Source organism: Desmodus rotundus, chromosome 2 (assembly GCF_022682495.2).
Source record: "Desmodus rotundus isolate HL8 chromosome 2, HLdesRot8A.1, whole genome shotgun sequence".
NCBI classification, from domain to species: domain Eukaryota; kingdom Metazoa; phylum Chordata; class Mammalia; order Chiroptera; family Phyllostomidae; genus Desmodus; species Desmodus rotundus.
In genome coordinates, this window is record NC_071388.1 from 55,086,436 (window position 1) to 55,113,962 (window position 27,527).

The 27,527-nt window shown below is 36.8% G+C and overlaps 1 protein-coding gene across 1 annotated transcript in view; it reads right to left on the reverse strand.

Annotated features, from left to right (window-relative positions):
- Nucleotides 1–27,527, reverse strand: part of LOC112300941 (phospholipid scramblase 1-like) — a 42,264-nt gene that overhangs the window by 11,651 nt on the left and 3,086 nt on the right. Inside the window, exons 2-5 of the mRNA XM_045192021.2 lie at nucleotides 22,150–22,373; nucleotides 19,955–19,997; nucleotides 4,677–4,897; nucleotides 2,296–2,469 (exon numbers count right to left, since the gene is read on the reverse strand). Of these exons, the coding sequence (XP_045047956.2) occupies nucleotides 2,296–2,469; nucleotides 4,677–4,897; nucleotides 19,955–19,997; nucleotides 22,150–22,373 (662 nt within the window). The remainder of the gene's footprint in view (nucleotides 1–2,295; nucleotides 2,470–4,676; nucleotides 4,898–19,954; nucleotides 19,998–22,149; nucleotides 22,374–27,527) is intronic.

Here is a 27,527-nt window from a genome sequence, read left to right on the forward strand (position 1 = left end):
ATTTGTGGGTATTCTAAAGGACTTTGGGATCTCAATGAAGACATAAAGTCATTACTCTTAAGTTTTTATAACATTTAAAATAAATAATCCCTTTTCTTTTCACCAGTCTCTGGCATTGAGAGATGTCTTTCCCTGGTGGCAGGCAAGGTGAACCTAGTATGAGGTGGGGGACCCCTGGAACACAAGGGTGGGTCCATTTGGTAATAGTATATCATTCACCTTCCTCACCCTGGGTCTGTTCTGTGAAACTTTAGCATTTGATCCTACTATCAGTATCACCACTTAGCATCTATTTTTATGTTTTGAGATTCCTAAACATACCATAGTGATTTTGTCAATTCAGATTTCATATTCATAGAGGGGCCTGGATTGGAATATCAGTTTAATGTATGCATATTTTTTCCCTACCAAGAGTCCTGGAAGAAGACAGATTCCCTTATAATCTCCATGGGATGTAGAGGAAAGTCTACTTGTCTTCTCTTCACACTTGGAACAACCTTCTCACAGCTTCAACTACTATCTGTATGCTGAAGAGTCCCCAATATTTTCCTCTACATATGTAAAATTCAACATAACTCAAATGCAAACCACTAGCTTCCCACAAATCAGCTGTTTCTCCTTCAAGATTATCATCTTTGCGAAAGGCATTATTTCAGCTTCTTAATTCTCAGACATCAGATTCATCTCTAGATTTTCTTTCATCCTCAATGGACATCATATTCATAAGACAGCTTCATTCAGTCTGCTTATGAAATTTCTATGCTCTTTCTCCCTATTAAATGATTCCTGCTGTGTTCAGGCTTTTATCTTTTTTCTACTCCAAGGTTCCATAACTACTGACACAACAATGGCACAATCCATGTTCCACAGCAGTCTCTCCTACTCAAAATTCTAGATTTAAGGTGTCGCTCTTGCCATCACCAATTGATTCAAATGGCTATTTCTCAATGCTCTGAAAGATGGTACCTGGTTATCATTCTGGATGCATAGGAGAGAAGTTAGTTTATTACATACGATGAATTCTCCAAGGATTCTATTGTGAAAATTTGCTGGATGAAATCTAAATTAGTTAGCATTAAATATAATAATTTCACAATGCTTTCCTAATGTTTTCACCAATTTCTCCAAAATAATACATGCCAGGTAAACTTCAGTGATTTTCGTTGTGTGAATGAACGATTATCTTTCTACTCCTCTGGATCTGTGATAAGTATGCCATACCCTACATGAGGAACTATTTTGTTATACATACATCTATATAAAGTTCTTATACATATATAACACACATACACACCAACATACACATTATCCATATCCTTTTAAAAGAGCCTTTATAAAGACTGTTTACATTGTGTGTGTTTTCTTAGAATCATCCATCTCTGTCATTAGTCTATTAATTACTGAAGGAAATGATTCATCTTTATATAACCAGGGTGTAACAGAATTGAAAATCATACAACTAGGGAAGTCAGGCAGATAACATAAAAAATAAAGAGGATAGTGGGAAACTGAGAACGATGAGAAAGAGGCAAAATTCCCACATCTTGTTATAGGGTGGTATCCCTGCTCAGTTGTAGACTTTTGCCCTTTCTGTGGAAATGTGGGCTCAGTTTAATGGATTTTATAATTTTCAAAGATAATCATAATATCAAGATTAAGTTATAAAATCTCTTGATTTACAACTAATTTGGGCTTACAGCTAGAACATCTGTTGGAAAACTTCCATAATGAAATTGCTTCATACAGTAAGCACACAGATATATTTTGGTTTCTAACAACCAATTTAATACTAAGATAAAGCAGAGACCATAGAGAAGCATAACTGGGTGGCACAGTTTACACTATCTTCCTGAAAACTCTCTTTGCCTCATGGGGCTTTCCGTAGGAACTCAAAGATGTCAGACCTTCTGAAGAGGGCCGAGGGCGCCGACAGCCTGTGTTTAAGAGTAAGGAAGGCTGCACAGACTCTGGCAGTCAGACATCCATGACAAGGTGGATATTCAAAGTGGATAATATATAGCACTTCCACACAGAAACCACCACAATGTTAGTTGTTTTGCTTATACTTATTGAGTATAAGGCTCTGCTTCACTTTTTTCCATTATCACAATCAACACTGAAGCTCAATGAGATTAATAACTACCTTTCTGACCAAAGTTACATATGTGAGTGCACTGTCTCCCTCTTGAGATATTAGGATACACATATTTATTTAATATCTTTGTAACATGTTACAAGATTATATTCTCCTTATATTTGTAAATCAAATTCTATTAGAGTGATTACATCTCTTACCTCAAAAACAAGATCTTCACATGCACAAAATGAACATCCGCATGCACAAAATGGGCCAATAATTCTTAGTATATCCTTTTTATCCTCATTTTGAATTGTAAGCTTAGGCAGATATGCGTGCCTAGCCTGAATAACATAGCCTATTAGTGTACCAGGAGGAGAGTAGATTCTTATCTACAAAAGCAAAAGAATATATGTAACACAAAATCACCATTGTTGTCCTCATCATCATCGTTATCATAATACGAGCTCTCACTTCATTGCAATGGGCAATATTCTTCCTTTCCAGCTTTATTGATGTATAATGGACAAGTATAATTATAATTTATTTAAAGGGTACAATGTGATGATTTAGTATACATATACATCATGAAATGATTACCACAATCAAGTTAGTTAACACATCTGTCGCCTCATATGGCGATGCTTGAGATCTCTCTTAGCAAACTTCAAATATACAGCATAGTCACCTTGCTGTACATTTGATACTCAGATCTCATTCATCTGATAACTAAAAGTTTGTACAGTTGGACCAACATTTTCCCATCCTCCTTTCCCCAGTCTCTGGCAATTACTATTCAAATCTCTTTTTCTATGAGTTAGACTTCTTTTTTTTTTAGATTCAGTATATGATAAGTGCTATACAATGCCATACAGCACTTGCCTGTTCCTGTCTGATTTACTTCCCTTAGCGTAATGCCTTCTAAGTGCATCCACGTTGTCTCGATGGCAGGGTTTTCTTCTTTTCTTTGGTTGAGTAATATCCCATTGTACATACCTATGTTTATATTACATTTTCTTATCCACTCATCCATCAGTCGACATTTAGGTTGTTTCTATATTTGGATTATTGTGAGTAATGCTTCAATTAATATGGGAAGGTAGATATCTCTGAAAACCTGGTCGCATTTCCTTTGCAAACATACCCAGAAGTGGGATTGCTGTATCATATGAACCTGCATGCTCTTTTCCACAGCGGCAGTAACAATTTATATGTATTCCGACCAACAGTGCACAAGGGTTCCATTTTCTCCACACACTTGCCAAATTATGTCTTTTTTTGATAACAGTATTCCTAACAGGTGTACTATGATATCATATTGTGGTTTTGATTTTAATTTCCTTAATAATTAGTTATGTGGAATAGTTTTTCATATATCTGTGAGCTATTTTTATGTCTTATTTGCCTATTAAGCTCCTTTGCCCACTTCTAAGTATAAGATACTATATTTGCAATACTTGATTGAAAACAGTTACTTAGATGTGTGAACAAGAGCTCTGATCACTGGCTCAATTTCCCAGTATGAGTGGCAATGGTTCTACAAGGAACATGGGGAGGATCTTGGCCCTGCTCTTAGCTGGGGGACCTAGAGAGTACAGTACAGTCATTTGTAAAGGTGCCTTCCTAGGCTGTGTTCTAAGATCAAGAGTCTAACGTGTGTTACTGTGCTCTTTACATTTAGAGCATATTTCCTCAGACTCTCAGTTTTTCCTCAGATATTCCTACAGACAAGTACTCATATATCTAACCCAAATGACATAAAAACCAAAAGAATGCCATAGGAATAACTTCAGTTAACTGTTTAAAGTAAATGCAGATGAGACTTCAAATGTCTATGTGCTTGTGCCTCTGTCTGTGGCAGGGACTCAGAGCTACTTGTCTGGAATGGCTGGCCAGGCCAGGGCTGCTCTCAGGCCAGTGGGATGTAGGCAAAGGCCAACTTTCCTAGAAACTCTGTGCCCTGGTGTCTCCCCTGAGACCCACATGGTATATCAGTGGGATGCCAAGTAATTTGAAATAGATGCCTGGTCTTCCGAGACCTGAAGGTACCCACACCTAGCATATCTCTATGACAGAGGCTCAAATACATTAGTTTTTAAAAATGGGGATCTTAAAAACACGGGAGTTGAGATTTCTCAGAGGCGGTCTCTCCTAGGTTTGTTCCATAATATTTTGGCCAAACTTGTGAGATGACTATGTGTTCTTGTCCTCATTCTTCTGGACACTTGCTCCAGGAATTGTATTCTAGGTCTGTCTATGGTTCCCTTCTCTGGCCTTGGCCAGGCCTCTCTTGCTGGCCACTTCCAGTGAGGGACTTGACCAAGGTGCCTTATCTTCTCAGTTCTCCTCCTGATCAGGAAGATTAGGAAGGCTGGTCTCTGAGCAGATGCTCAATCCCACCAGACAAACTTCTCAGGACATGGGCTCACTGGTCACTGTTTTTTGCCTGCCATCCTTCCTGTCCAAATTAGTCTCAAGCATAAAACAACAGCTGATGGACCAATTTTTAGAAAATCTTATTTGATTATATAGGTTCAAAGACAGGGTGAAAACTCTTGTTGAACTACTTTACAAATTACCCAGGTAAGGGCTCACCAACCTCCTGCAGGCAGCACGGGAAACAACAGCTGGTACATCTTAGTGGTCTCTCCAGAGTCATGACCTCTCGGCTCATGAGATCAAAAATTTTCATGGTAGAAGGCCTAGAACATGCACAGCAATTTCGGGCCCAGCAATCAGTATCTTCCACAGCAAAGTAAATCCTCTGTCCAAGGCTGTTCTTAATTTCGTATTTGTTATTTGTTTCAATATGTATTATGACTGAAAACAAAGAAGAAAAAACCTTAATTACCATTATGTTTAAAAATATAAGGTATCTAAATACTTAAAATCAAATATTTTTGATAATATCTCAATACTTAGATGACACTTAATGTCACATAGGGGGAATGAAAAGGAAAGGTGTTTAGGGATGATCTAGAGTCCAGACAGAGGAAAAAGCAAAGGAAGAGAACTAGGAGAGCATGTGAAGGTATATAAAATTGAGAGTTCCTCTGTGAGACATGGAAAAGAAAACCCTTATCTTCCTAATTGCACAGACTCGTGTCAGAAAGGGCGGCTTTGCTGCTGAGGAATGGGCCGTGCTGCAGATGGTTGCAGCCGCACTAGGTTACACAGCGTCGTGTCCATTTGCACAGTGCTGTCTTCAGATATCCAATCGGGGAGGGGAACAGAGGATGACTGCCATGTTTATGCTGCATTAAATAAACATAGTGCATTAAATAAATTGGCTCGAGATTTTGTTTCATAATACATTGATGGCTTACCTTTTTGCACTGAATGAGGGAAGGTAACGAAGGTGTTTACTCTCCACTCATACATGTAAAGAGGGAGAGCGTGAAAGTGGAAGGTGGGTTAGGACACCACACTGGGCCCAGAGCGTCCTTGTTTAATGCAGCAGTAGTTGTTCAGAGGTGGGAGGTGGTATTAGATGGCGGGGAAAGGTGCTTGGCAACCAAGGCTGCAACTCACACAATATCTCAGCCACTGTCATCCTAAGTGAACTCTGTACCTTAGAGGAGGCTAATCTCTTCCCCAGGGAAAAGATATTTGCTCACTACTGACACCCACCTGGTATCTTATGAAAGTCTTCCCAGACCAAACCACACATTGGAAACTGCTCCTTGCTCAGAGCCAGGAAGGAGCAACTCATGTCCCCACTTGTCCAGAGCCCTCATTAACTTGGGTTGTAGGATGTCACAAGCCACCCCAATAAAAAGTGATTAAAAGGAATGTATGAAGATGAAAACTCTCTAATATCTGCGTGGATGGGCTGCTCTCTAGTATCTGTTTGATTCAGATAGAGATGTCCTGAACTAATTCTAGCTCCATGAGCTGCCCTAAATGTCTTTGTTCTGACTCTCACAGGCCCTCGACTTTGCCTTTATAAGAATCATCCTTCACCTAAACATGCCAGTCAAATATTTCATTAAAAAATTTAAACTTATTTATGAAGTTGGATTTATTACCTAAGTGTTTCATTGAGTAGCTAAATCTCACAAATCCTCTTATTTATCTGTAAAATGAGATCAATCGACTTACAAAATATCCAATTTTTTTCTTGTTACTTAAAAAATTAAAAAACAACAGACAATTCTATGGGTATATCTTTATGGTCCATTAAATTTTTTCACAGTTTTTATTTTTTCTTTTAATTAAATTTATTGGTGTGAGTTTCATTAATGAGATTATATAAGTTTTAAGTGTACATTTCTATAATACATGATTTTCATATTGCATTGTGTGCCCACCACCGAAAGTGAAATCATCTTCTGTCACGATATATTTTAACCCCTTTACCCTTTACTATACTCTCCACCTCCCTTCCCTCTAGTAACCGCCATACTGTTGTGTATGTGTAGGAAATTTTTATTTGTTTGGCTGTTTTTCTTGTTTTGTATCCCACATAGGAGTGAAATCATATGGTTCTTAAGTTTTTCTGGATGACTTATTTCATGCGGCGTGATATGCTCAAGGTGCATCAATGTTGTTACAAATGGCAATATTTCATCTTTTCTTACGGCGGAGTAGTATTCAATTGTATATATGTATCACATCTTTATCCAGTTGTTTATTGAGGGACACTTTGGTTGTCTCCATGTCTTGGACACTGTGAATAATGCTGCAATTAACATAAGGGTGCATATTTCTTTAAGAATAAATGTTTTCAAGTAGGTATCCAGAAGAGGGTAGCTGGGTCATATAGTGACTCTATCCTTAGTGTTTTGAGGAACCAGCATACTATTTTCCATAGTAGCTGCACCAGTTTACATTCCCACCAGCAGTGAATGATGGTTCCTTTTCCTTCACATCCTCTTCAACACTTGTTTACTACCTGTCTTGGGATAATGGTAATTCTAACAGGTGTGAAGTGGTATCTCATTGTAATTTTGATTTGCATTTCTTTAATAGCTAGTCCAGTTGAGCATCTTTTCATACATCCATCGGCCCTTTGTTTGTCTTGGGAGAATTGTCTGTTTAGGTTCTCTGTTAATTTTTAAATTTAATTAGGGCTTTTTGTGTGTGTAGTTGCATGACTTCTTTATATATTTTAGATATTAGCCCCTGGTCAGAGCTGTTGTTTGCAAATATATTCTCCCATTAGGCTGGTTGCCTTTTGGTTGTGTTAATGGTTCCTTTTTCTGTGCAGAAGCTTTTTTGTTCGATATAGTCCCATTAATTTATTTTTGCCTTTGGAATCAAAGTCATACAATCTTTAAAAGCAAGAACCATGCTTTTAGTATCTATGTTTTCATGTAATTTATTTTTTCAGATCTTACCTTTAGGCCTTTGATCCATTTAGAATTAATTTTTGTAAATGGGGCAAAGTGTATCTCGTTTCATTCATGTGGTTTTCTAATTTTCCCAGCATCATTCATGGAAGAGGCTTTCTTTTCTCCATTGTATGTTTTTGCTTCTTTGTCAAAAATTATTTGCCCATATGTATGTGGGTTTTTCCTGGGCTTTCAATTTTGTTTCATTGTTCTATGTGTCTTTTTTTCTGCCAATACCAACCTGTTTTGATTATTTTGGCTTTGTATTATGATTTGGAGTCTGGGAGTATGATACCTCTGGTTTTGTTCTTTTTTATCAGAATTGCTTTGGCTATTCGGGGTCTTTTGTGATTCCATATGAATTGTGGTAATTATTTTTGTTCTATTTCTTAAAAAAATGCCATTAGGATTTTGATAGGGATTGCATTGATTCTGTATATTGCTCTTGGTGATATGGGCATTTTAACTATGTTTATTTTTCCAATTCATAAACACAGAATATCTTTCCATTTTATTGTGTCTTTTAAAATCTCTTTAATAATGCTTTGAGTTTTCAGTATGTAGGTCCTCCTCATTCTTTGTTGAGCTTATTCTTAGGTATTTTATGCTTTTTGTTGTAATTGCAAAAGGAATTTTTAAAATATCCTTTTCTGAAATTTCATTATTAGTATATAGGAATGCAGTGGATTTTTGTAAATTGATGTTGTACCCTGCAACTTTGCCACTTGCTTATTGTTTCTAATAGTTTTTTTTTTCTTTTTGGTGGAGTTTTCATTGTTTTTATATATAGAATCAAGTCATCTGTAAAAAGTGATACTTTTACTTCTTAATTCCCAAATTGGACATCTTTTATTTCTTTCTCTTGTCTGATTACTCTGGCTAGGATACGCAGTAATATGTTGAATAAGAGTGGTAAGTGGATATCCTTGTCTTGTTCCTGATATTAGAGGAAAGTTTTTCAGTTTTTCACCATTGAGTATGATATGCTGAATGTTTCTCACATATGGCCTTTATTATGTTGAGATACTTTCCTTCTATACCCATTTTATTGAGTGTTTTTATCACAGATGGGTGTTTTACCTTATTAAATGCTCTTTATGCATCTATTGGTAAGATCATATGATTTTTATCCTTTGTTTTGCTCATGTGGTATATTACATTGATCAGTTTGCATATGTTGAAACTTTCTTGTGCTACTGGAATGAACCCTACTTGGTCATGGTATATAAGGTCTGTCTGGAAAAAGTCCAGCCATTGTTAATATAATGAGAATGGTTTATGTGACATCAATGTAACCTGGCAGCCAAGGAGAGCACTGCAATGCACATGTGCGAACAATGACAACTTCATTGTATTAGTAAGTGGCAGCGGTAGATACCATTGAGTGAGCATGTGTCCTGTGTGGCTGTAGCATTCAAAATGACTGGGCAAGTACAGCAGCAAATCTGCATCAGATTTTGAGTTAAGCATTCCACATTATTAAGTTTCCACATTCCTCTGTGGAGACTATTTGGATGATTCAGGTCTCAGCTATGGGAAACTGGTATTTGTCAGCTTCATCACAACAACATGCCCACTCATGTAGCAGATCTCATGCAGCTTTTTTGTGAAACATCAAATCACCCAGGTGACTCAGACTCCTTAGATCCCAGATTTGCATCCTGTGACTTCTGGTTTTTCCTAAAACTAAAATCACCTTTGAAAGGGAAGAGATTTCAGATCATTGATGAGATTCAGGAAAATATGACAAGGCAGCTGATGGTGACTGGGAGAACTGTGTGAGGTCCCAAGGTGCCTACTTCTCTGATGCACTGGAGCTCAGAGGTAGTGAGTGAGCTGGAGTAAGTTGTGCGTGGGCTTGTTAAGAAGAACTGCCTGGAACTCTAGTGCTTTGTCTTCCACAGCCTCAATCTGCAATGGTTTTTACACCCAGAAGTTATGGAGACTTATCTTCTGGGCATTGGAACCCTGGGCTGGGGGGTCCTTGCCCCTGAGATATCACTCCTGATTTTTATCTGCCACACATGGATGTGGGACTAGCCTGTTCCACAACTCCACCCCCCCCCCACCAGTCTCAATGTGTTTTCTTCTTTAATTTTGTAGTTGTAGGACTTTCATCAGCTCAGTTTCCAAAGGTTCTGAATGGTTTTCTGTAGTTTAGCTGTAATTTTGATGTGGTTGTGCAAGGAGGTAGGCCGTGTTTACCTATGCCATCATCTTCACCAGAAATCTTTATTTGCTTTGTGAGCTGGCCCATTATATTGACTATTCCTGGCATTTGATGGATTCCTCCTTTATATGCATCTATGTATGAGTAGTACTTCTGTAGATCGATAAAATGAAGTCTTTCTATTGTTTTCCAGTAGGGGGTGCTGAACCCCAAGGTTTTTAGCTCTCCAACACTACTCTTGCTTTTCAATCTCGGGGGTGAAATGGGGTGTGTATGTTGGAAATTAGCCTGTATTCCCTGGGAATTTGGGAATTCCTCCATGTTTCGGTGGTCTAGGTCTCAAGGGACCAACCTCGCTGGGGATTTGATGGGTGGTGGGGTTCCAAATCTGTGAAATCCCAGTGCTGTTCCCTGCAGGCAGATGCTGCTGCTGGCAGTGCAGTTATGATGTGTAGGAGTGGGGTGAACTGGGGGGATTTGGCTTCTTTCTTTGTTGCTTTGCTCCCCCAGTAACGATGATTGCTAGATCTCTGGGGCATCTCCTATGTGTCTCCACATGACTCCTGGATTATTTGTAGAGTGTGCCTGTCACTCAGGGAAAATTGTTTTTGTAACACCAGTTCTTGAATTTGTAGATAATGTGCTCTGCAGCCTGAAACTAGTTGCTACAGCTTCTTCTGGGGCCTGCTGTGAGCTCTGGGAGAATTAACCGAGGTGAGCTCTGGGAGGGTGAGAGGAAGCGGCCAAGCTCCCTGCCTTTGTTTCTTTGTCTGTAATGCCGATTGCTAGACAACTGAGGCCACACCTCCGTGTTTTGTTACTGGACTCAGCTGCAGCTCCTACTGCACCCTCCTGCAGGAATGGTCACTGACTCTCTTTGCTCTCCCAAGCTTAAGGGAATGCCGGCAGCAACCTGATTTCTCCCCTCTCTGGCTGAGCACTGCAGTGAGCTCTAGCCCGTGAACCCCGGCTGCAGGGCTGTATCTGTGGCCCATCTCTGTTCTCCTTTCCCACCTTTCTAATTTGTTCTCACTTGCCGAACTTCAGATGTTTCGATACATGGTTCTCTCAGATGTGTTTGGGTATTGACCAGTGAACCATTTGTTGAATTATAGCTGTTCAAATTGTTGAAACTTTAAGGAGAGAGACCAAGAGGATCTCATCTGCCCTTCCTTTGATGTCACTTCCAGAGACTTTATGGTCTATTAAATTTTGAACTGGGCAGAGGTATAAGTCCCTGTCATAGTCTTAGATGCTAAAAATAAATTTTATCCCTTTACACTAGTCACTGACCTCCTGAAGGCAGCCAAGCACCTTCATCACTTTATGCTGAGTATAAAGTATAAAGATAAAGAATAATCTTCATTACTTTCTACTTGCCCTAATGCTCAAATATAACATAGGCTTTCATGTAGAGATAAATGAAAAAAAATTCAAAACATCCACTTTTAAAAACTGAAGAGTTAAGAAGTAGTATTTTTGGTACTTACATTGTATTTCATGATAAACATATATTTCACATATATTATGTTTTTAATTCTAAAATCATGATTAGAGGGCTGTAAAATATACAGAACATAGACTTTCAGGTTTTATAATCTCATTAATACATGTCTTAGAATAACACTTAAAAATTCACAACATAAACTATTAAACATCAAAGAGCTCCTTTATAGATAAAATTTGCTTTTGAGAAACTAAACAAAATCAAGAACATATAAATATCTAATAGTTACAGTGGAAGTAATTTTTAAAAATTTATTTACTTATTTCTTAATTTTTCCAATTACAGTTGACATTCAATAATAGGTCATTTTTGGAGATGCTTTTGTACTATATTTTATTGAAATGTAATTGACATATAACATTGTAAAATTTTTAGGTATACACCATAATGATTCAATACATGTATATATGTGAAGTGATTGCCACAATAAGTTTATTCAATATCCATTACTATGCCCAGATAAAAACTTCCCTTGGTGACATTTAAGATACTCTCTTAGCAACTTTCAAATATACACTATAATATCGTTAATTGTATTCACCATGTAATCACATACACAGGGCTTATTTGTCTTATAACTGGAAGTTTGTATGTTAACCACCTGCATCCATTTTGCTAACCCACTACCCCACCCCCACCCTCATCTCTGGCAACCACCAATCTGTTCTTTGTAAGTTTGATATTTTTAAATTCACACATATATAAGTGATAACATACAGCATTTGCTTTATATGTCTGTCTTATTTCACTTAGCATAATGCCCTCAAGGTCCATCCATCTATCCATGTTGTTGCAAATACTAAGATCTCCTTCTTTTCTTATGGCTAATAATATTACTCTATCTATCTATCATCTATCTATCATCTATCTATCATCTATCTATCTATCTATCTATCTATCTATCTATCTATCTATCATCTATCTACCTATCTATCTATCTATCCATCCATCCATCCATCCATTCACTGCTCATGGACACTTAGGTTGCGTTTCTATGTCTAGGTTATTATAAACATGCTACAATGACCATGGGGGTGCGGATATCTTACTAAGATAGTGTTTTGGGTTTTTTTCACTCTGGTTAAATACTAAGATCTAGACTGCTGAATCATAGGTAGTCTATTCTTAATATTTTGAGAAATCTTCATACTGTTTTCCATAGTTGCTGTGCCAATTTATATTCCAACCAAAATCTCCTTAATTATTATGTAGAGTACGTTCAAGTACCTATTGGCCATCTGTATGTCTTCTTTAAAAAAATCTATTCAGGTCCTCTGACCTTTTAAAATAAATTGTTGTTTTCCTATTGAATTGTGTGAGTTCTTTATATAATTTGCATATTAACCCCTTACCAGACATATGATTTGCAAATATTTTCTCCCATTTCATAGGTTTTTTTTTTCATTTTTGTTCATCTTTCTGTGCTGTAAATATTTAGTTTAATGTTGTCCCATTTGTTTTAGTTTTGGTTACCTGTGCTTTTGTAAGGTAACCAAAAAAATCACTGCTTAGACCAGGGGTGTCCAATCTGCAATCCATGGGCCTCGTGTGGCCCAGGATGGCTCTGAATGTGGCCCAACACAACATTGAAAATCTACTTAAAACATTATGAGGTCTTTTTGTGATTACATGTTGCAGTGTATTTAACGTGTGGCCCAAGACAACTTTTCTTCCAGTGTGACCCAGAGATGACAAAGGTTGGACATCCCTGGTTTAGACCAATGTTAAGGAGCTTGCCCTTCTATGTTTTCTTCTAGGAGTTTTATGGTTTCACGTTGTACATTCAACTCTTTAATGCATTTTGAGTTGATTTCTCTATATGGTGTAAAATAGAGGTCCAGTTTCATTCTTTTGCATGCGGTCCAGTTCTCCCAACACCATTTACTGGAGAGCTTATTCTTTCCTATTGTATATTCTTTCTCTTTGTTGTATATCAAATGACCTTATATGTATGGGTTATTTCTGGGCTTCCTATTCTGTTCCTAATAGAATAGAATAATGTGTATCTGTTTTTATGCCAATACCATACTTTTAGAGTTACTATAGCTTTGTAATACATCTTGAAATCAGGTAGTGTGAGGCCTCCGGCTTTGTTCTTCTCAAGATTGTTTTGGATATTGGTAGTTTAGGTGATTTTGTACAATTTTAAGATTGTTATTTTCTTTTAGTAAAAACTACCATTGGAATTTTGGTGGGGACTGCATTGAATTTGTAGATTGCTTTGTGCAGTGTGGACATTTGTACAATATTGATTCTTTCAGTCCGTGAGAAAATTTTTCCATTTTTTGCATCTTCAATTATTTTTACCAATGTCTTATAGTTTTTAGGATTTCACTTTTTGATTAAATTTATTGCTAGGTATTTTATTCTTGTTGAAACAATCTTTTAACTTCTCTTTCTGATAATTCATCATTAATGAATAAAACAACTGATTTTTATATATTAATTTTTTAACTTGACACTATACTGAATTTGTTTATTAGTTCTAATAGTTTATTGGAGGAGTCTTTACGGCTTTCTATATAATATTATGCCGCCTGCAAACAGATTTTTACTTTTATCTTTACAGCTTGGATGTCTTTTATTTATTTATATTTTTTGCCTAATTGTTCTGTCCTGAAATTTAGTAACATGTTGAATAAAAGTAGCTAGTGTGGCATACTTGTCTTATGCCTGATTAGAAAGAAAAGGCTTTCCACTTTTCATCATTGAGTATGATGTTAACTGTGTGCTTTCAATAGATGACAAGCTTTTATTATATTGAAGTACTTTCCCTCTATACCGAGTTTATTGAGAGTTTTTATTGTGAATGGATGTTCAATTTTTGTCAAATATTTTTTTGTATCTACTTAGATCATATGATTGTTATCCTTCATGTTATTGATCATGGGTGGATCTGCAGGTGTTAAAACATCCTTGCATCCCTGGAATAAATCACACTAAATCATAATGTGTGATGCTTTGAATATATTGTTGAATTCCATTTGCTTACATTTGTTGAGGATTTTTGCACCTCTGCTTTTCAAGGATATTGTACTGTAATTATCTTTTCTTGGAGTGTCTTTATCTGGTTTTGGTATCACAGTAATGCTGGCCCTTAAAGTGAGATTGTAAGTGTTTCCTTTTATTTTGAGAAATGTGGATATTAATTGATCTTTAAATGTTTGGCAGAATTTACAAGTGAAGCCGTCTGGTCCTGGATTTTTATTTGTTGAATTACTTTTGATTACTAATTTAATGACCTTATTAGGAACTTATTATGAATTATTTTTGTTTCATAAAATATGCTGTTTCATGGAGAATGTTCCATGTGTTTGAGAAGAATGTGTATTGTGTTACTTTGGGATGGAATGTTCTGTAACTGCCTTCTAAGTTAAAAAAAAATTGATCGAGTTTAGAGAGAGAGACAAAGAGAGAAAGAGATTTGTTGTTTCACTTATTTATGCATTCATTGGTTATTTCTTGTATTAATATGTGCCCCGACCAGAGATGGAACTTGAAACCTTGACACATCAGGATGATGCTCTAACCAACTGAGCTACCTGGCCAGGGTTCTTGCTACCTTCCCTTTGAATCCATGAACACAAGCCCTGCTGGCTACTGGAAGCAAGCTATCAATAGATGTTTCCACTGGATGGGAGCCACAAAAGCTGGGGATTCCAGACATGCACAAACGCTCCTTTTTGGGGATATCAGTGACCTGTGTTTGGATAGAGAGATCATGAAGTTGGCTTCCATTGGCCTCTCTGGGCTCTGGAAAGTATTACTGTTGGCCCTTAGATGTGTGTAAAATAAGAAGCTTACACTCAAAATTTAAAAACTGTGTTTTTTTAAAGCAAATATGCTACTTTCACAGAAAGACCAGCTTGAATCAATCTGTTGCCTCTGTGCTGGGCCCTGAGGGTCTAGCCATGGTGAACATGAGACCTTTATTAACTGTCTCTGAGTTTGCGATAGCCTTGTGGGCCATGGACACAGCCCCCTTGGCTTTCAAAGCTAGATGTTTTGGCAGCACATCATGCAGGGAGAAATCTTAAAAGCGGGGGCAACAGATGTGATGTTCAAACCCTTCGATCCTCAGGGAGAAGCTGGGAGTTCGGAGTTCCCTCCTGTCTGTGTGTCATCGTGCCAGGGGTGGGGTTTATGGTGCTGTCACATTACAGCCCCTTCTGTCTGTTTCAATATGAGCATTCTGTCCTTTGTCCAGTGTGTACAAGTCACACAGCTAGTTTCTGGATTTCATTCACAGGGTGTTGTTCTGTATGTAGCTACAGATTCAGTGTGTCTATGGTGGGGGATGAATTTAGGAGTATCACAATTTAGTATCATGAATTTAGTTGCATCACAATCTTAAACTGGAGCATTATAAATAATTGTATATTTTAATCAAATTCACTACTCTGGCAGTAAAATCATGTTTTAAATCTACAAATAGAAAGGAAATTTCTAAATAGATAAACATGGATTCAACAGGTGTATTCTAAAATTTAGCAGTTTTCTCAAAATTTCTTATATCTATAAGGAAGTCATTATTGTTGTTTTTCCTTCAATCCTCACCTGAGATATGATTACTAATTTGAGAGAGGGAGGGAGAGAGAGAGAGAGAGAGAGAGAGAGAGAGAGAGAGAGAGAGAGATGGAGAGAAACATCAGTTGGTAGCCTGCTAAACTCACCCTGACCAGGGATTAAACCCTCAATCTTCGTATGTGTCCTGACCAGGGATCTAACCCATAACCTTTTATTATACAGAATGACACTCTTAACAACTGAGCCACCTGGCCAAGGCAACACTATTAGTTTATGTTTTGTTGTTGTTTGATTTGATATTTTTTCCATTACCATTGAGTAACCTTATAGCCCACTCCCCCAGCAAACACTATACTGTTGTCTATGCCCATGAGACCTATTTCCTTTTTGCTCAATCCCTCCACCCTTAGCCTCCCCACCCCTTACTAGCTGTCATCATTTTGCTTGGGGATATCAGTTATCCCTGAGAGTATTTATTGTAAATGGGTACTGGATTTTATCAAATTACTTTTCTGCATCTATTGATATGATCAAGTGGTTTTTATCCTCCATTTTGTTTATGTGGTAAATCACATTTATTGACTTGAGAATGTTGTACCTACCTTGCATTCTTAGAATAAATCCCACTTAATCATGGAGTAAGATCTTTTTGATGCATTGCTGTCTTTGGTTTGCTAATATTTTGTTTAGGATTTTAGTATCTCTGTAATTCAGGGATATTGGCCTATAATTTTTTTTCTTTCTAGTGTCTTTATCTGGTTTTGGGATTAGGATAATCCTAGCCTCATGAATGAGTTTGGAGCCTTTCCTCCTCTTGAATTTTATGTAACAGTTTAAGAAGGAGAGCTATTTGCTCTTCTCGGAATGTTTGTTATACTTCACCTATGAAGCCATCTATCTGGTCCAGGGCTTTTGTTTGTTGGGAGATTTTTGATTACTACTTCAATTTCACTAGATGTAATCTGTCTATTCAGACTCTCTGATTCTTCCTGATTCAGTTTTGGAACACGTATGTTTCTAGGAGTTTATCCATTTCATCCAAGTTATGAGTGTGTCGGTATATAGCTATTCATGGTATTTTCTTACAATCTTTTGTATTTCTTGGGTGTCAGTTGTTATTTCTCCTCTTTATTTCTGATTTCATTTATATTTCTCTTTTTTTTTCTTGATAAGTTTGTTAAAGGTTTTTCAATCTGTTTATTTTTTCAAAGAACCAGCTCTTGGGTTTATTGATCTTTCTATCATTTTTTAGACCCTATTTCATTTATTTCTGCTCTGCTGTTTATTATTTTCTTGCTTCTACTTACTTTGCACTTTGTTTGTTGTTATCTTTCGAGTTCCTTTGAGTGTAAAGTTAGATGTTCAATTTGAGCTTTTTCTTGGTTTTTGAGATAGGCCTGTAATGCTATGAAATTGCCTTCCTTATTATGTTCCACGGATTTTGGACTGTTGTGTTCTCAGTCTCATTTGCTTCAAGGTATCTATTGATTTCTTCCTTGATCTTGTTGACCCATTCATTGTTTAGTAACATGTTATTTAACTTCCATGTCTTTGTGTGTCTTTCAGTGTTCTTCCTGAGATTGATTTCTAATTTCATCACATTGTGGTCAGAGAAGATGCTTGAAATGATTTCAGTCTGCTTAAATTTATTGGGCCTCATTTTTTGTCCTAACATGTGGTCTATCCTAGAAAACATTCGATGTGCACCGGTAGGGTATGTATATTCTGCTGCTTTGCGGTGAAATGCTCTGAAGATATCAGGTAAATCCATTTGATTTAGTGTTCTTTTTAAGGCTGCTGCCTTCTGTTAATTTTCCCCTTGGAAAGTCTATCCATTGAAGTCAATGGGGTATTAAAATCCCTAACTATGGCTGTATTTCTGTTGGTCTCTCCCTTTATGTCCATTAGGAGTTGTTCTACATATTTAGGTGCTCCTATGTTGATTGCATAAATGTTTGCTAGGGTTATATCGTCTTGTTGGGTTGTTCCCTTTATCATTATGTGCTGTTCTTCTTTGTCTCTTATTATAGCCTTGTTTTTAAACTCTATTTTATTGGATATAAGTACTGCTGCCCCAGCTTTTGTTTTCTTTTCCATTTGCATGAAATATCTTTTTCCGTTCCTTTACTTTTAGCCTGTGTGTGTCTTTCAAGCTGAGATGGGTCTCTTGGAGGTAATATATATATGGTTCTTGTTTTCTTATCCATTCAGTTTATCCATTGGTTGGAGCATTTACATTTAAGGTGATTAATGATAGATATGTACATAATGCCATTTTTATTAGACCATTTTCCTGTGTTTATTTTTCTTTCTCCTCTTCTTAAAGCACACCCTTTAACATTTGTTGCAGTATTGGTTTGTTATTAACAAACTCCTTTAGCTTTTTCTTCTGTGGGAAGCTCCTTATTTCTCCTTCGATTTTCAATGATAGCCTTGCTGGGTAAAGTAGCCTTGGTTGTAGGTCCTCACTTTCCATCACCTTGAATATTTCATGCCACCCCTTATGGCCTGCAATGTTTCTATTCAGAAATCATATGACAGTCTACTTGTTTCTCCCTTGCAGGTAACTACCTGCTTTTTTTCTTGAGGATTTTGGGATTCTCTCCTTGTCTTTAAGCTTTGTCATTTTAATTATGTTTTGCCTCAGTGTAGGCCTGTTTGGGTCCAACTTGTTTGGGATTTTCTGAATTCCCTGGACCTGTGTCTTTTTCTTTCACCAGATTAGGGAAGTTTTCAGTCATTATTTCTTCAAATAGGTTCTCCATCCCTTGCTCATTCTCTTCTCCTTCTGGTATTCCCATGATGTGGATGTTGTTACACTTCATGTTATCCAAAATGTTTTTTAAGCTCTCCTCATTTTTTAAAATTCATTTTTCTTTTTGCTGCTCTGCTGGGGTGTTATTTTCTACCTTGTCTTCTAAATCACTGATCTGATCTTGTGCTTCATCTAACTGGCTGTTCATTCCTTCCAATGTATTATTTATTTCAGATATTGCATTCTTCATTTCTGACTGGTCCTTTTTTATGGTTTCTATGTCTTTTATTCATGCTGTTGAGTACCCTTATAATCTTTACTCTAAAATCTGTCTGATACTGGCTTGCCTCCAATTCATCTAGTTCTTCTTCTGAAGAATTCTCTTGTTCTTTTGTTCAGGGTCTGTTTCTGTCTTCCCATTTTGGCTGTTTCTTTGTATTTTCTCATTTAGCTGTTAAACTAATCAACTGTTAAATTGATCAATTAAACTAATTAATCTGTAATCAGCAGCCAGGCTTAAGCACCACAGGTAGAACAGAGTAATTTCTGTGGGCAGGGATATTGCTTCCCTCCAGCCGATGCCACTCAGAGAGGAGTGTTCTGTCTGAGAAAGATGGCTGCAGTCTTGATGTGGCGAAGTGGTTTTTCTGTCTGTCCTTGGTTATAAGGCTCCCTCCAGCTCTTGTTCGGTTAGTTTTTTCAGGATGCTTTCTCTACAGTTTTGTTGTAATTCCAGATTGGTTCTGGGAAGAGGTTAGTGTAGCCTCCGCTTACTTCTCTGCCATCTTGAAGCTCCCAAGGCAACACTATTATTAATGAATCTACCCAGGGTTTTTTTTGTTTCTCAGGGGTCCTGAAGTTCTAGTGGCTTTCTAAGTTTGTTACTGCACTCGGATAGTACTGGAAACATCTTATAGAGTCAAAGGTGTTATGTAGAATGATCAGCAGTGCTCTTCTAGGAAGCTAGGCCACTGGGCCTGCTGGTCGGCACAACCAACATTGCAGCATTGTTTCATCTAGCTGGTAATTAACAGTCCATGAAACAGAGGTTTTATAGGATTTATTTCAACTTCAAAGAGAACCTGTGGGTAAGTATACGGTTTTCCAGAACATAGCCATTCAAATTTAAAGAATTCCCTTATTTTGGAAATGTACTAAGGTAACTATTAATATGTGGTACTAAGGTAACATGCACTATTGCACGTGGCTCTGTTCCAATCTCAACGTTATCACAAATCAGGGAGAACACAGCTGAAGTGATATAGGCAGGTAAAGTAATAGAATCACTAAAGTGATTTCTAGAGAGAAGGGGTAAGAAACGTAAGTTTTGTTTCTTCTCTTTCCAAATTAAGGTCAGTACCATGAGGACAGATGCCCAAAGAAATAGCTTTTCACCACTTGACTCCTAACTTCAAGATTTGAGCTGATGATCATCTTTATCATTTTACTATCAGGAAGGGAGACATTTGTAAATAATGAGGCCTAACCAGTGCCATCAGTGAAAGTTGTTATATTTGTGGTTGTTGATATGTCTTTATCTGCATAAATGTCTACTCTTTATAGAAAAATGATAACAAGTACATACCTTCCAAAAGATCAATTTGCTGATGAATCTGTAATTTATCTATCTAATATAGTAAAAAAATAAAAAAGAATTAGCTCTAAATACATGTCAAATTTTTTAAGCTGACCAAGTTAAGAATCATTTTCTATATTTTTAAGAATGCATATAGATATCAATGTCTGTCAATATTCTCAATATTTAACAACAGTTTGTATTAATTTTAAGTGTAAAACTAAAGTTCAATAATTTATAATTTAAAAAGGATTTTGGGTGTGTTCACTATGGAGGGGAGCAAATGACTTATACAGGAATCTCTATAAAAATAAGAAAACACTATTCCTTCTAGAAGATGTTTAGGAGATAGGAAGACTTTTTCATGCACTTAAGGAACTTTCTCTATAAATATCAAAAATTTTTAAGTATACTTGATATAATTATTTGTAGGAAACAATGACTTGCCCTACATATTACATAAATCCTAATTTTTAAAAATTTACTTAGTGTATTTGTTGAATATGTAAACTACTAAAATTGTCATAAAATATCTTATTCAAGTGCATTATTGGAAATTAAGTCAATAAATAAAGTACAAAAGACACCATTTATTTATTGAAAAGTGATTTGCTATTATAAGAATATTTGTTTATTTAGAAATTGAACACATTAGAATTTGTACTTTATCGAGATTCTTAATACCAAATATGAAACCTTGCATTGCTGAGATAAATTATCATGTAGTACATTAAAATCCAAGATTTTATTTTTTTATTGGTGATGTTGACCCTGAGAAAGAAGATACCTATCAGGAAGGATCCTGGTGGCTACTTGGTCTCTATTTTTAAAAAGAGCCTAGTAGCCATTTCTAAGCAGGGTCCTCTTATGCAAGCCACACATCTGAGAGAAGTTTGCACTAAGCTTTCTGCCTCCCGCACTGAATTGCCATTCTGCATCATTCCTGTCATCTGAGCCAGACTGTATAAAGGAATTCCTGAAATTGTATTTCAACCAATAGGACTGAGACTTTCCCTCTCCATTCAGAGCTGAATAGCTATATTCCTTTCAGTATCTTTACTGACCAATCAGAATATCTCCATTCTGACCAATTAGGACAGGACAGCTTTTAGGATTAATCAACCTGTGAGGATTTAGAGCCCTCATTTGCATGAGAACAGACCAATCAGTGATGAGTGGCAGGGACTTCTTTCTACATTAGTCAGCTCCCCTCTGGCTCAGGGAGCATATTTCCCTTTCCACCAAACACTGAAGACTGAGTTTCCCTGGCTGGAGCTGAAACACCAAAGACAGACCAGAATGGAGTAGAATGGAGTAGAGTGGAACAGAGAAGAGCAGGTGAGCTCACTGGCCCTAAGTGGACTGGGGTGGAGCAGAGCTTTCTAGCCAAAGAGAGGCCTCACCTAAGGGCTGCCTCACAGCCATGCTGTTCCACAGCTGTGCTATTTCATAATTAGTTGTAACACTATTGAGCTGTTGTACAGCAATGCTGAATCTCAATTGAGTTGTTTGCATTGATTAGTTTCCTTCTTCATTGCACCCTATATAGAGGATTCTTGTTGGCATTGAACTGGCACTAATGACTATCGGTTGATAGTAGTATCTATAAAATTAGGTTTTACACAGAACAAAAGCATTATAAAATATAGTTTTATTAATTAAAATAAAAAGTGGATCATATTAGATACAAAATATTAATTCCTTTTTTAGTACCACTTATTGAAACTCAACGGTAAATTAAGTTTGATCTTTCTTAAAGAGCCTGGGATACAGAAGCAAGGTTCCACAAGTAAAAAACCATCCCCACTTCCTTGGCATTTTGATGTTGAACAAATTATGTAACTTCTCTGGACCTCAATGTCCTCTTCTGTAAATTGGTGACAATTATAGCACCTATATATCATGGAGTTTTTGAAAGGATCAAGTGAGTTAATACTTGTATTATACTTAGGAACAAAAACTTGAAATTAGTGCTTAATAAATTTTTGCTATAATCTATTACCACAGATTATATTCAATATCATAGAAAACACAATTTCCTAAGCCATTTGTAGTTTGATTTAAAAGTAAACCCGACCTAGAGGAATTAAGAGTGATTTATTAGCAAAAATGTTTTACCATTTAAACTTTTGTGAGTCATTTGTTAACAAGTAAACTGGAAGCATGGTTTTATTTTTATGACTCTTTTATGAATTTGAAATTACCTCAGTTAAATATTCCAACCCTGGTGGACAGTCCAATAAAGGTGGTGTTGCTGGCATCCACAGTGGCCCTGCAGGTTCAGCTGCCTGATTATTCTCTGGCTGGTGTTGGATAGGAAAGCCCAGTAGACTAGCACTTGAACAGCCAGGCATTCTGACTGAACTGCTAACTCGGGGGCCAGGATAGGCATCCTGGGGGTGAGGTTGGACCCTATATCCTCGAGGTTCTGAAACATGAACAAGTAAAATAGTTTGTATCTGGGAAGAAAAATAGAAACATCAGTACATTTAGAATTGCCTTAGTTATTATAAACTAAAATTTTAGCTCCAGAATACTGTTTCAACGAGGCTTAAAATTTGTGCTATTGTCTTTCAGCATGTTTTCTACTAAATATCAGTGGTTTCATATATACTTCTATTTTGAAGGTGGTGGAATGTGAATCAAGTCAGCCTAAGTCTTACCATTGCTATTAAAAATTTAGATATAAATGTTTAAAATCTTAAAAAAAAAAAAGGAAGAAAGAAAATCAACAATGATCTAGAGACACCTAGATAAAGATTCTGGAATTTCTTCATGGAAAAAAAGAGATGGCATTGGGAAGAGGGCCCATGATAGTGACTTTGAGCCAGTGTGTCTGAGACCAAAACACTCCATAAAAAGTTATATTTTGGAATTCTAACAAATGACCTCGCTTATATGTATAGAACTGGGACCAGCTGTGCCCCCTCAAGTGATATTTGGTGAGGTGTGGAGGTGTTTTTGGTCACCATCATGGAAAGGAAGGGTACTAAATGTCTTAAAATGGAATGCTACTAAATGTCTTTAAATGCCCAAAACAGAATCTTTGAAAAAAAAAAGAATTATCTATCCCAAAATATTATAGTGCCACTGTTCAGAAACCCTGACATAGAAGTGAAAGCATGTCATCCACTTACTATGCTCCAGATACTTTTCTGGATTAACATCTGCAAGAAGTTTTAATCCATGGGGCAATCCATTCCTGAGACACTCCACATGAAAACAAAAGCCCACTATGATATAGGATCACAGATTTAAATCTCACAATTTAGTACTGTCAGGATTATGGGAATAGAATTGAGAACCAAGGTAGGTAAAAATGTTATTACGACAAAGCTGTCTTAGGTTCTTAATATGCACAGTGTATACTGTGTATACTCTATATGCCATGTGAATTTTGACTATGCTGAAGCTTCATAGTTTATATGTATAGTGAATAGAATAATAATTCCATAGCAATGGAATATAATTTGAAAGGACTGTGCTCTACAATATTTTTAAAAACTGTCTTCCACAATATTTTAACAGTAAAGGCTATGCAAAATTTAACTCAGAATATGCAATTTGTAAATACTCTTAGTGGAACACTGATGAAAAATACATACATAATTAAAAAGTAAGAATAAGAAGAGAGCTTAAACCTCATACTGATGTCTTCTAAACACTATAACTTTTATAATTAATTCCTTCTAAAACAAACAAGTATTTAAGATAATCTATGATCTGACTCTGGTCTAGAATCAGAGGGTATGGCTATCAATAAGTTAAACTGCTCTCAAGGGGTGTACAGGCAAATTCTGGGAGACAGAAAATAAGCTTTTTTAAAAAAAATAGATTTCAGATTGAATTGATGGAGAAAATGCATGGGGAGAGGGAAAAGTATCAACTAGTTGCTTTTAAATAGGTAAAATTTAAGTTGAGAACTAAACGATGAGAAGGGAAAAGCTTTGAATGACAACCTGGTGAGGAATGTTCTAGGAGGAAGGAAAACTAAATGCAAATTCCCCAATTTAGGGATGAATTTGGCATGTTTGAGAAAGAGAGGAACATCTTAAGGGAGAGAAAGAATAGAAGTGGCTGTCACTAAAGAAATAGGAGCGGTTCATCTAGAGAGTTCCTTAATAAGGAGTTTGGATTTTACTCCAAGTATGTCTGTTGCAGGCATTAGAGGATTTCAAGCAGAACAATGAGTTCCCTGATCTGATTTATATCTTAAGAAGTTTTAGGAGTGCTGGGCACTGGGATTTAAAATAAGCACAGAAAAAAATCATTCACTCATTGCCTAACGGGAGAGAGAACTTCATACTCACTTTTACTGTAAGGGGATACAATGCTATAATGATTAATTGATTGATTAGTATTGAAGATAAGTCATTTGAAGGAAGGGACCAGTGTTATGACTATATTTGCCAAAGGAAGGTGTTTGGATGAAGAGAAAGGGAAGGAGTTGGGACAGCTTCCCCAAGGACCAAGGGATAAAAGGAGGTGAGTAGGCTGGTGGCACAGAAAGAACATTTCAGAGATAAGCACTGGCATAGCAACAAACATAGGGCCTTGCACATCAGAGAAAAGCTCCTTCTTTCTCCCTGCTGCATAGAATTCCACTGTGTAAATGTACCATAGTTTTTTGATCCACTCATTTACTGATGGGCACTTAGGTTGCTTCCAGCACTTGGCTATTGTAAATTGTGCTGCTATGAACTTTGGGGTGCATAGATGCTTTTGGATTGGTGTTTCAGGGCTCTTCGGGTATAATCCCAGCATGGAATTGCTGGCGCAAAAGGCAGTTCCATTTTTAGTTTTCTGAGGAAATTTCATACTGTTTTCCACAGTGTCTGCACCAGTCTGCATTCCCACCAACAGTGCACTAGGGTTCCCCTTTTCTCTGCATCCTCTCCAACACTTGTTTGTTGATTTATTTATGACGGCTATTCTGACTGGTGTGAGGTGGTATCCCATTGTGGTTTTAATTTGCCTCTCTCTGATGGCTAGTGATGCTGAGCATCTTTTCATATGTCTCTGGGGAATTCTACACAGCAGAGATAAACAAGGAGCTCCCAACTTTTGCGACAGCATGGATTGAACTGGAGAGCATCATGCTAAGTGAAATAAGCCAGGCAGTGAGGGACAAATACCATATGATCTCGCCTTTAACAGGAACATAATCAACAAAAGAAAAAATCAAGCAAAATATAACCAGAGGCATTGAAATTAAAAACAATCTAACAATAGCCAGAGGGGAGGGGGGAGGGGACAGTGGGGAGAAGGGTTTTCAGGAACTACTATAAAGGACATATGGACAAAACCAAGGGGGAGAGTGGAAGCAAGGGAGGGAGGTGGTTTTGGCTGGGGTGGGGGGAGTGGTGGGGAGAAAATGCAGACAACTGTAATTGAACAACAATAAAGTAATTTTTTTAAAAATCAGAGAAAAGGACCCATTTACCCGAACAGCAGAGAGCCAGGTCTAGGAGGATTTTGAAAGGGAGGAAGGGAGCCCCCAGGACCTGGTAGTCAAATTAACCATTTTGGTCCCCAGCTTAAAAGTAATGGGAAGCCAACAGAGACTGAGTACTGTCTGCAATATGAAGAGATTTATATTTTTAAAGAACCACTAGGGAGGTGGAGATGTCAGTTAAAATAACTAACAAATCAACAGACTATCACATTGTCTCAAATATGTATTTTTTAATGTTTACATATATTTACAGACATACATTTTATTTCCATTTTTGCACACACCTACATACAAACACATGTAATTCTTCATATGATCCCGAAGAGTTAAAAAGTCATAATGAGCATGGCCAAATATAACATTGTTAAGTGATTTGTAGCTTCCTAAAGTTTGTAGCAAATAAAACAACTTAATACTTCACAAATTTACTTTTAACACACTTTGCATTTTGTAAATAAATAAAATTAAGTCAATATAACAATCATTAAGAGAGAATGATAAAGCTTCATAAGGGAAAGGTGTGATTTTTGGTCCTGAGAGGATTTAATGAATCCTCTCAGGTGAGGCTGCAGCTGTGGTGAGAAATATACATTATTTGGCTTTATTAATAAAGATATAAGGGAGAATAAAGATCATTTCAGAAAACCAGATTTTTTTTTTATGGTAAGCCCTTTTTTTTAAAGACAATTTTTTAAAACTTTACAACGAAATTGTGAGGGAAGTCCAGAGTTTTCCCATATACCTCATTTCACATATGCACAGCATCCCCTATGAGCAACATCACTCAGCAGAATGGCTCATCTTCCCCGAGGATGCACCTACTTTGCTACAACATCATAACCAACAAAAGTCCCTTGTTTACCTTATGGGTTACTCCTGGTTGTGAATATTTTATGGGCATAGACAAATGTATAATGATACACCGCCACCATTGTAATATCACAAAGAGTATTTTAACTGCCCTAAAAATCCTCTGTGCTATGCCAAGTTATCCTTCCTGCAAGCCCCACCCCCTGTAAATGCTGATTTTTTACTGTCTCTATAGTTTTCCTTTCCCAGAATGGCATACAGTAGGAATTATATAGCATATAGCCTTTTCAGATTGGCTTCTTTCACTTACTAGTATGCATTTAACATTTTTCAATGGCATTTCATGGAAGAATTTTCATGGTTTAATTAAACAGTTCATTTCTTTTTTAACACTGAATAATATTCCATTGTTTGGATGTACCACAGTGTATTTATCCATCCACCTCCCAAAGAATATCTTATTTGCTTCTAAGTTTGGATAATTATGAATTAAGCAACTATAAACATCAAGGAGCAGGTTTTTATGTGGATTTATTTTCGCTTTCTTTAGGTAAATATCAAGGAGTGTGATATTTCCTGTCAAACTGTTTTCCAAAGTGGCTGCACTATTCTGCATTAACTGCAGCAATGTATGGGAGTTCCTGCTGCTCCTCGTGCTCACCAGCATTGGGTATTGTCAGTGGTCTGGATTTTGGCCATTCTAATAAGTATGCAATGGTATCTCATTGTGGTTTTTATTTGTATTTTCCTTATGACATGGGATGTGGAGCATCCTTTCATGGTTATTTCCCACCTGTATTTCTTCTTTGGTGAGGTGTCCTTTAAGTTCTTTGGACTATTTTTGATAGCCTTTTTGTTTTCTCATTGTTGAGTTTAAGAGTTCTTTGCATATTCTGCGTAATATTCCTTTATTAGATGTGTCTTTTGCAAGTATTTCCTCCCAGTCTGTGGCTTGCCTTCCAAGTCTCTCGCTATTGTCTTTTGCAGAACAGAAGTTTTTAATTTTAATGAAGCCCATCTTATCAATTATTTCTTTCATGGGATGTGTTTTTCATGTTCTATCTGAAAAAGCATCACCATACCCATAATCACCTAGACCAGCAATTTTCAACCGGTGTGCTGCACGAAGTTTTAAAACATGCAATACCTCATGACTTAGTCAGGGGCACTTTTCTTTTCCCTTACATTGTCAAATAAAAAAGTGACAACAGCCAACACAACAATAGTCATCTGGTTTGAATGAGTTAAAATTATACTTTTTTTTTTGTCAGATGGGCAAAATATCTAGTTTTGGTGTGCTACAGAATTTTAGTGATT